Here is an 11,408-nt window from a genome sequence, read left to right as displayed (position 1 = left end):
CCTGCAGTTTGTCCTTTTTCCATCTGCGTTCAATACGACGACATTCCTTCCTTACAGCACGAGTTCTGTCATTAAACCAAGGCTCAGGTTTAATCCTTGGCTGCCTAGTTTTTAACGGTAACGGAAACTGATATTGTTATGTTGCAAACAAAACGCACCCCCTCCCACCAGGCTTTAATGAAAGACATAAAGGGACATTTAAAGTTGGAGAAAGTTAAATATTTATTAAGGGGAAAGCAGATATGCTTTACTCAACTTGGCAGTCTTATAAGTAATTTCAATATAAATACATAACCAATTAATATGGTACAGTGATAGAGACGTCACCCTCTGGTGTTTGTTGGCTTGTTCTTTACTTACATTACTAGTATTACTTATTATTTTTCTATTTAATGTTTTTTTCTCTGTGTTTGAAAAGAAAAATCATAATAAAAATAATTAATAATAATAATTAGAACTAAATGAATAAACTAACCCTGAGTAATTTTGTTAGTTTTTGTGTGTGTGAACAAGGGTACCTTCATGAGAGCGGTTTCTCCTCCAAGAGTCTGAGCGTTGACGTAGGAGCCCGCCTCCAGGAGGATGGCAACAGTCGTCAAGAAATTCTGATGGCAACAAAAACACTTCATTAAAAAGGCATGGGTTTTGTTGTCAGTATCTGAATTAAAATCTTACTTTGTATTCTGTCAGTGATTTTAAAAAGTCTTTACACAAACGTTTAATTTAGTTTTCCTTTTTAAGATTTTTTTTACATTTGTTTACAGTTTATTTAATAACAATAACAAACATCATGCAGACGATTACAGACCACAATAAAAATTTAATCTACCACCATTATAACAAAAACACAGTAACTCAACTAATATTCATGCCAAATACGATGTGCAGCCGAGAAGGACTTTTTTTAATCAAATTTTTTATTGATTTTTTTCAACCAACCAACACACACACACACACACACACACGCACGCACGCACGCACGCACGCACGCACGCACGCACGCACGAGAAAAGAAAGAAGCAGAACAAACAAGACGTAGAACATACAACATGGAACAAAACTCCCTCCAACACTGGATAAACAGGCCTTGACATGTTTTGAACATACGACACAAAAGGCTGCCCAGTGTCCCAAAATATTTAACAGAACATCCTGATGCTGCTCAATAATCCAGGTAGAACGATCTAAATTAAGTCTGGTCCTCTGGACGGGTTCAAAAAACAAAATCTTGTAGAAACATTTAGACTTTCATCCAAAGGACTTCTTCAGTCTTTTAATAGAACCTTTCAGGGTACATTATGTTTTCCAAATGAATATTTTTCCATTCAACCTTTATTTAGACTATAAATGCCATTGGTCTCATTTACATGATATCCAAGATGGTGCCCGAGCTGGTGGCTTGCAGTTCACCTCTGTCCACTCTGTTTCTTTTTTTGCTATTTTTATCATTTTTCTTCAATAAGATCAGCTCACTACTGGTGTATGATCGCCAGCAACTGCTCAATCTACAATTTTCCACCACTTATCTCGCCTCCTATGAACATTTTGATTGGGGTTCTGGGCCCCCACCTCCGCTGCTTGGGAACGTACCTGGGTATCTCCAGCGCGCGGCTTTCGTGCCTGCACGAAAACATCGCTCTCGTCGCCGTGGGAGACGTGCTGGCCGCCTCGTGAGGCTCAAAGCTAGTCTCGCTCGTTCCTCAGCTACAGCTGTCCACCGGAATGAGGTTTCTCCAACTGGATGCTTCGCTGAGTCCTGCCTGCTGCAGAACATCGGGTCGGAGGCGTGCAGCGAGCGAGCGCCCAGCTGCAGTGTTTCCAACCGTATCCAGCAAACCGAAACCAACCCGGGTCCAACAGCTGCACCATCTGCTGCCCCATCGGATTGTACCAACGACCCTGCTGTGTCCGGTGGCTCCTGGATTCCGGCTGTTCGTCCCGGCTGCACTTTCTCCGGCCGGAGGAGGCGAGGACCCGACGTAAACAAACCGAAACCGCTGATCTGCGCCCCCCCCCCCAACTTCTCCCTCAGCTGCTGACCCAACAAGGTTTGCTCTCCTCAATGTGAGGTCTTTAACAAACAAAACCTTCATCATGAATGACTTTTTCTGCACAAATAATCTGGACTTTGTTTCTGACAGAGACTTGGCTTCCTCCGGGTGAGTCAAGTGTGTTTTCTGAACTTGTGCCTGCTGATTGTACGTTTCTTAATTGCCCGAGGTCATCTGGAAGAGGTGGAGGAGTGTTGGCTGTTTTTAAGAAAATCTGGAAATGCAGACTGTTACAGACACCATCTTTTCAGACCTTTGAACTGCTGCATTTTGAACTGGGCCGCTCCAACCCCATGTTGATTGCGGTGCTTTATTGACCGCCCAAATCCTCCACAGGCTTCATCAGCGAACTGTCTGTCTTTCTCACTGCAATACTGTTAAAATACGACCGTGTGCTGATTCTAGGGGACTTCAATGTGCACGTCTGTTGCCCTGAAAAGCCTTTGGTTCAGGACTTTTTAGATCTGATCCACTCTTTAAACCTGGTGCAAAATGTTGTCGGCCCCACACACCATCAGGGTCACACTCTTGATATTGTTCTGTCTTGTGGTGTCTCTGTGCTAAATCTGGAAATTGGGGATGCTGTCATGTCTGATCACAAACCAATCTCATTTGTAATACCTCTTGCTCGTGTCTCTAAATCTCTCGCTCCACCCAGGACCTGTCGTACATTTAACCCTTCAACTGCTGCTCGTTTTTCCTCTGCCTTTATTACCGCTGCTGCAACAACACCTGAAACCTCTGCCTGTGTCGGTGCTCAGGAGCTGCTTGTGAATGTGACTTGCACTAAGATCTTGGATCTGGTGGGCCCACTAAAAGTCAGGAAACCAAGGAGAGCCCAGTACCCATGGATAAATGAGACCACCAGGGCAGCAAGACGCCTGTGCAGGAGAGCTGAGCGCAAGTGGAAAAAGGACCATCTCCAGGTTTCTTTCATTTTGCTCAAAACCTGTTTAAAAAATTACCAGAACACTGTCAAATCTGAAAAAAACAAAAATTTCTCCCAACTCATCAACTCAAATAGACACAACCCCCGCGCCCTATTCACAACAGTAAATTCCATTCTAAATGTCCCTTCGTATTCATGTATGGAGGCCTCTGTTGACACCTGCAATGACTTCACTAAATTCTTTGTTAACAAAGTGGAGTTGATCAGGGCCTCCATCCCCCAATCCTTAGTCGACCCATCAGCTTTTGTTTCGTGTTCTGCTACTTTCAGGCAATTCAAACCAATCACACTCCCATTGTTAAACAAAGTTGCTGGTCCCATGAAGCCATCAGGATCACCATTGGACCCCATCCCAGCAGCATTGTTCAAACAGGTTCTACCAGCGATTGGGCCTGCTGTTCTAACTATACTAAACAGTAGTATTGCTACAAGCGTGGTCCCAGAGGCGTTCAAACATGCAGTAGTCACACCGTTAAGTAAGAAACCTGGTCTTGACCCTTCAGCCTGCTCAAATTACAGACCAATCTCAAAACTCCCCTTTCTGTCCAAAATCCTGGAAAAAGTAGTTTTTACTCAGTTAAATCAGTTTTTAACTGAGAACAAAATCTTTGAGGTCTTTCAGTCTGGTTTCAAGCAGCTCCACAGCACCGAAACAGCTTTGGTTAGGGTTTGTAATGACATTTTAACAGCAAATGATTCTGGTCATTTTGTGGCTCTTGTACTCCTCGATCTTACTGCCGCTTTCGATACTGTTGACCACAGTATCCTCATCTCTCGGCTTGAACACTGGGTTGGGATTACAGGTGCTGCATTAGACTGGTTCCGCTCATACCTCTCTGACAGGAGTTTTTGTGTGAAGGTGGGTAAAAATCTATCCACTTCAATGCCTCTTTCCTGCGGTGTCCCGCAGGGCTCGATTCTCGGACCCCTTCTATTTTCACTCTATCTGCTTCCGCTGGGGTCAATCCTAAAAAAACATGGTATTCCATTCCATTGCTACGCCGATGACTGTCAGATCTACCTGCCACTGAAACCAGCCAGTGCTTGTTCCATCCACCCTCTCCTCAAATGTCTGGACGACATTAAGACATGGATGGCTTCAAATTTTCTAAGTTTTAACGACCAGAAGACTGAAGTCATTGTCTTTAGCCCTACCTCAGCTGCCGCCTCTTATCCTGTGAACCTGGACTCCCTTCAGCCTTATCAGAAGCACTCTGTTAAAAACCTTGGAGTGGTTTTTGACTCGGATTTTAAGTTCGACAATCAGATCAGTTCAGTTCTGCAGAGAAGCTTCTTCCAACTGCGGCAGGTAGCTAAGCTCAAGCCAGTGCTGTCTAGACCCGACCTTGAGACACTAGTCCATGCATTCATCACAACCCACCTGGACTATTGTAATTCACTGTATGCTGGGGTCAGCCAGGCCTCTATCTCACGGCTACAGCTCGTCCAGAATGCTGCAGCTCGGCTCTTAACTGGTACACCGAGGTATGAGCATATCACACCAGTTCTGTCCTCCCTACACTGGCTTCCTGTGAGAACTAGGATTGATTTCAAAATTCTCCTCCTGACCTATAAGTGCCTAAATGGCCTCGCACCCATCTACCTCTCTGAGCTACTGGAACCATATGTTCCCTCTCGGGCTCTGAGATCATCCGATCAGCTGCTTTTGGTTGTTCCAAAAACACGACTGAAGCTCCGAGGAGATCGGGCGTTTTCAGTCATGGGTCCCAAACTGTGGAACAACCTACCCCCCAACATTAGGCATGCCACCTCCCTTCCTGTGTTTAAATCCCTGCTAAAAACATATCTGTTCTCTCTGGCGTTTCATACTGTGTGAGTTGATTTAGTATATCTTGTTCCATGTCTCCATTTTAATGCTGTTGTTTTAATTTTTTAAGGTATATTCTTACTGCTTTTTATTTCTCAGTGTTACCCTTAGTGTTAAGCACTTTGATAACAGTCTATCTGTTTTAAATTGTGCTCTATAAATAAATATGACTTGACTTGACATGAGAGACCTGCTTTAATAAAGAATGATGACAACAGCGACAACAATACAGTTATAAAAAGGCATAGATTTTTTTTTTGAATGAATATGAATGATTTTTTTTTTAAATGAATTTTAAATGAATATGATACAAGACTTAAAGGAGGATGTAAAAGTTAATTATATAGAAAGATTCTGAGTCGACTATTTCAATTTACAGACACGTACACAAAACAAGCAGCGCACGAAGTCGGTGCAAATGAAGCTCCTCGACTCGTGTTGTGCAACAGGTTGCGTTACCTTTTCAGCAGCATGCATCAGTGCAGTGGTGCCGTTCTTTTGTCTAGCGTTCACTCTCACTCCTTTCTTTATCAGCAGCCTCAGGATGTCGTCTTGTCCACCAGCTGCAGCCAGCATGCACAGAGACATACCACTGACATCCTGCGGACAAACACAAACTTACAGTATTATGGAACTAACAAAACCCAGAAACTTCTCACTGACCCAACAGAAACAGGAACTGGGGTAACAAAAAGGAACTAAAACGACCATTTTTACATGGTCATAAAATATTACATCTATTGAAGGCAATTATTTTGATCAACTATTATATTGTTAGAAAATACAATCTACTCTAGTGGCTTAAATCATTTCATCTTGCGCAGCAGTCTGCAACCTTTAAAATCAAAAAGACATTTTTGCTTCGTCTTGCTAAAAATCAACCTTTCCAGATCTACAAAACACACTTGAAGGTTTAAAAACCCCCAACAAAAAACAACTCATTAAGCATTTTTAAAAACTATTTAGGGCTGAATGATATTATCGGCATGGTACCGGTATTGGCCGATATTAGCGATAAAGTTAAATATTGGACATCGGCCATTCCATGAAAATAACTCACCAATATAAAAGGCACTGTTTTTATATATTTATTTTATACACAGACCCTTTCCAAAAAATTTGAATATCATGGAAAAGTTGTTCAACTTCCCTAATTCAATTCAAAAAGTTAATCTTTAATAAATGATGGATTCAGGGCCCACAATTTAAACAATTTCAAGTATTTATTCGTTTATTTTTTACATAATTTGGGCTTCCAGCTCATGATACCCACGAAAACAGGAAATCAAAAAATTAGAATACTGTGGAGAAATCAGCCCAAATGTTGCAGGGCATGAATTTTTAAACTGTGTGACACTAATCATCTACTTAACTCAAAAAGCACCTGCACAGGTTTCCCCAGGTGTTATTAAATTGCTTCAGCTTGGTTCAATAGTCTCAGTTCGGTTCAACATGGTGAAGACTGCAGACATAACAACTGTCCAGAAGACCATCATTGAGACCCTCCATAGGATGGGTAAGACACAAAGTTCATAGCTAAGGAGGCTGGCTGTTGACAGAGTGCTGTGTCCAAGCATATCAATGGAAAGTCTAGTGGAAGGGCAAAATGTGGCAGGAGAAGATGCACCAGCAAAAGATGATCGTGGGCTTCAGAGGATTATCAAACAGAGAAGATTCTAGAATCTGGCAGAGATCCAGAAAGAGTGGAATGAGGCGGAGTCACAGCTTCAAAAACCACCACATTCAGACGTAACCGGGAGATGGGCTACAACTTTTGGGTTCCTCTGGTCAAGCCACTTCTGAACCTGAGCCAACTCTTTTCCGATTAAAGTAAAGTGTGTCTTTCATTCAGAAATCAAGGTCCAAGGGTTTGGAGGAAGAAGGGTGAGGAACAGAACCCATACTGCTTGAGGTCCAGTGTGAAATATTCACAGTCAGTCAAGATCTGGGGTGCCATGTCCGGTGCAGGTGTTTGTAAAATCTGCTTTCTTAAATTCAAGGTCAACGCAACAGTCTACCAGAATGTTTTAGAGGACTTCATGATTCCTTCTGCTGAGGATCTGTATGGAGATGCAGATTTCATCTTCCAGCTAGGGATGGGGCCGATCCGATCCAGTATCGGTATTGGCCTCCGATACCAGCATAAGTTACTTATCAGATTTTTCTGATCCAACCTGCAGAGATTTCAGATCCATGATGCAGGTTGGCTTCAAACTATGGAATGGATTTCCTGAACGGCGGCGTGTCTCATGAGCCCAGAGTAATAAGACCCGCCTCACATTCAGGAAATCCAGTTCATAGTTTGCAGCAGCTACAACGTGAGGACTGAGTTAGCAGCACTGTGGCTAACAGCTAACAAACTTTTCATCTAAACATGTCCGCTGTGTGGAAGTATTTTACACTAAACACCACAAAACAAGACAGCAACGTGCAATGTCTGCAGAGCCATAGCGCCACATTAAACCATGTTAAAGTTAGTTTTACGATGGACATTCGAGCTCCGTGGCTTCAGCGGTGCACTCCTGTTGCTCAACCCACAACAGGCGACTCGACCCCGGTCAGCCACGTCCAATCTGCCCCACTCAGTCTGCCCGTCTCTGAGGAGGGACAGACTGAGCGGGGCTGACCCAAATCAGACTGCCTGCTTCAGATTGAACAAGAAGAAGACATCGCTGAAACCACGGAGCTCAAATGTTTACAGAGAAGTTGTTAAACTTCATAATTAATGATCAACCACTATCAGTTGTAGAAAACGAAGGATTTCACAGTTTGATACTTGCAGTCAAGATATAGTTTACCCTCCAGGAGATATTTATCAGTACAACAGTAGACAATCATAAAAAACACATGATTTGAAAATTATAATAAAAAAAAAAAACCCGTAACAAAAACCACTACATTATAAAGCGATGTAAAATACTAAAAACAGGAACATGTCTGTTGGTTTATGCCATGAACTTAGCCGATGTTTGAAGCCATTTAACATTTTATTAAATTAATGTATTCATTAATTTAAAAGAAACAAAATTTTAAAAAATCATTAAAACGAAATCATTGAATGAAAAGAGTGCAGAAAGAAGAAAATTCTTATATCAGCCACTTATTTAAAAAAATAAAATAACTTTAAACAATCACTTAAATTAATCACTTTAATATCCACTTTAAAACTAGGAATAAAAAGAAACATGTTTTGTGTTAGCAGAATTTAATTCTAACTTTAAAACTTATCTAATATTAATAAAACTTACCTGAAGTTGCCTTTTTGGATATGCATGCATATATTTGTACAAATTGTACTTGAGAGGAGATTATTACAGCCTCATATAAAATCAATGATTATCATGATATCGGAACTGGATCGGCATCGGTCGATACTCAGACCTAGGTATTGGATCGGAAGCAAAAAAAAAAAAAAAATGGATCGGTGCATCCCTACTTCCAGCAGGACCTGGTCCCTGCCCATGCCACCAGAAGCACCAAAACCTGGTTTGATGTCCATGTCACAGTGCCTGACTGGCCAGCCAACTCAACGGACCTAAACCCCTTTGAGAATCTATGGGGTCTTCTCAAGAGGAACATGAGGGGCACCAGACCCAACAACAACAAAGATCTGACAGCATCAAGGAAATCTGGGCTTCCATAACTCCCAGTCAATGCCACAAGCTGATTGTCTCAATGACGCGTTGCATCGAGGCAGAGATTAAGACAAAAAGATTCACTACCAAGTATTGAAGATTGACATATCTTTTTGAAAGTACCATATTTTGATTGATTTGTTGTGATCCTAATTTATTTTTTGTTCTGCAAAAACTGAGAAGTGTGGGCTGATGTCTTCACCGTATTCTAATTTTTTTTAAATCCTGTTTTCGTGAGTTTCATGAGCTGGAAGCCCAAATTATGTAAAAATAAACAAATAAATACTTGAAATTGTTTAAATTGTGGGCCCTGAATAATCTATAATATAAAATCATATAAATAATATAAAATATAAATATCTATAATCTATTAAAGATTAACTTTTTGAATGGAATTATGGAAGTTAAACAACTTTCCCATGATATTCCAATTTTTTGGAAAGGTCTGTATTCATATAGTGTTATACCATTTTCAGCCCCTTTTTGGCATCTGCATTTGGTCAGGCCAATTGACATAGACCATGAAGAATAATGTAGTATTTTAATTCCACAGCAGCAAAAGCTATGCAGTCTCTATAAGCAGGTCTAGAAAAAAATAAAAATCGGTATTGGTATCAGTTATCGGCCAAATTAGTTTTAACATATCAAGATATTGGCCAAAACTTCAATATCGTGCATCCCTAATTGCTTAGCTAGCACATAATAAAATTGAACTTTTTTTGTTTTTTCGGCTGCTCCCTTTCTCAGGGCACAATGAAGTAACTTACATGAAGACATCAATTGTTTTTTATGCAGGATGCCCTTCCTGACACAACCACAGAACACCAAGCTACCACACTCCACACAACTCCACAAGCCCGCCACTCCACTGTGTGGAGCACTGCAGAGGGCTGCACATACTTGGATCCTAATAAATTTGGGTAATTGTAATTAGGATAGTTTGTTGTGCACAGTCATTTCAATACGCTTTAAACCTTTATATCTGTACCCATGCAAGAGGTATATATACCAGTACTTTGTAATTCATCATTTTGTCACACTGTTAACTCCTGTAATTACACATCAGTCACAAAAAACTCAAGAAAATGTCTGATAATAATGTTGTAACTGCTCTCAGGGATTCAGCCCAACCCTGGACCCCCCACTAATTACAGCACACCAAATGACTTTAAGAACGTGTCTGGGCTTCATTTTCTGCATGTAAATGCTCGTAGCCTTCTGAAAAAACTTGATGCTTTGAAAATTCTGATCAGTTCTTCTGGGGCAGATGTAATCTTTATCTCTGAAACCTGGCTCAACAAATTTGTAATGAATCTGTAATGAATGAACCTGGCAATCAATGGATTTAACATCTACCGCTGTGATCGTCAAAAAAAGGGGGGGGGGGGGTCGCTGTTTACATCAAAGATTCTTTGATTGCTAGTCTTGTGTCTTCTAAAACAATTCCAAACCAGTTTGAAGCCTTATCTGTAAACATCACCTTGAATGGAGGTCAGATCTTAACTGTAGTCTGCTGCTACCGCCCCCCCTCAGCATCACCTGAGGCTCTGTCTGCACTGAAGGAATTTCTTGGTAATTTAAAATTCAAAGAGATCCTTTTGGCTGGAGACCTCAACATTGATTGGTGTAAGTCGACCCCCCTCTGTGACAAATTCAAGGAATGCTGCCTGTCTCTCAATCTTACCCAATTGATCGACTCTCCCACTAGATTAAACAAAAACCGTCCTGAAAAATCCTCCATCTTAGACCTATTTCTAACTAATATGCCTCACAAATTCCCTGGTACAGGTGTATTCGCTGATATTTTGAGTGATCATTGTGTGACAGCTGCTTTGAGAGATATTAAACTTCCACCTTCTAAGCCCAGATTAATTCAAAAAAGGGATCTGAAACGTTTTTGTGAACAGTCATTCCTCTGGGATCTGTCTCACTTTAACTGGCATCATATTCTGTTAACTGATGACGTGAACTCCGCTTGGAACAATTTTCATAATAGTTTCATTTTTTCGTGAACAAACATGCTCCTTTTCGTCAGTTCAGAATAAAGGGATGAGACAGCCCCTGGTTTACTCCAGAGCTAGCTCCTGAACAGGAGAGATCATCTTTGGGCTGCAGCGAGAAAATCTGACTCAGACACTGATTGGTTGAGTTTTCGACAGATGAGGAATAAATGTACAACTGCTGTCAAAGCAGCAAAACGCAACTATTTCTTATCTCAGACCTCAAAAAATCTAAATGACCCTAACAGATTCTGGAAAACCATCAAATCTCTCTCAGGCACCCCCCAATCATCTGACCTCCCATCACAACTTTTTCGAGCGGACCGCTGCAGCGAGCTAACGGGGAAATCACGGGGAGGCGGAGTATGCATTTACGTGAGTAAAAGTTGGTGCACGAACTCTACTGTTGTAAATAGCTCATGCTCGAAGGCTTTGGAGCAAATAACAGTGAAATGTCGGCCACATTATCTACCCCGAGAGTTCACGGTGACTTTCATCTCTGTCGTCTACATTCCTTCGGACGCTAATGCTAATGAATCACTGCAGGAGCTTCATGATATCATCAGCTCGCTGCAGAACAAACACCCCGAGGCTCTTTACGTGGTAGCCGGAGACTTTAACCACGTGAATCTAAAGGACTGTCTCCCAAGCTTTAATCAGCATGTGGCGATTCCGACACGTGGAGACCACACGCTGGACCGTGTTTACACGAACGTAAAAGATGCATACAAAGCCAAACCCCACCCCCACCTAGGACTGTCAGACCACATCTCAATCTTCCTGGCTCCTGCTTACATGCCCCCGCTGAGACGCTCCAGACCGGTACAAAAGAAAGTTAAATGCTGGATCCAGGACAGTGGACCCATACTGAGAGATTGTTTTGAATGAACAGACTGGTAGGTTTTCAGAGAAGCTGCTGAAAATGGAGGTTCGCTTGATCTTGAC

At 41.7% G+C, this 11,408-nt stretch overlaps 1 protein-coding gene across 1 annotated transcript in view; it reads right to left on the bottom strand.

The window, feature by feature from the left end:
* mphosph8 (M-phase phosphoprotein 8) overlaps nt 1-11,408 on the bottom strand; it is a 133,239-nt gene that overhangs the window by 30,628 nt on the left and 91,203 nt on the right. The window contains exons 8-9 of the mRNA XM_037687109.1: nt 5,288-5,428; nt 519-605 (exon numbers count right to left, since the gene is read on the bottom strand). Of these exons, the coding sequence (XP_037543037.1) occupies nt 519-605; nt 5,288-5,428 (228 nt within the window). The remainder of the gene's footprint in view (nt 1-518; nt 606-5,287; nt 5,429-11,408) is intronic.

The sequence above is a fragment of the Nematolebias whitei genome, chromosome 13 (assembly GCF_014905685.2).
Source record: "Nematolebias whitei isolate Nwh7 chromosome 13, NemWhi1, whole genome shotgun sequence".
NCBI lineage: Eukaryota > Metazoa > Chordata > Actinopteri > Cyprinodontiformes > Rivulidae > Nematolebias > Nematolebias whitei.
This window is presented reverse-complemented; position numbering and strand designations above follow the sequence as displayed.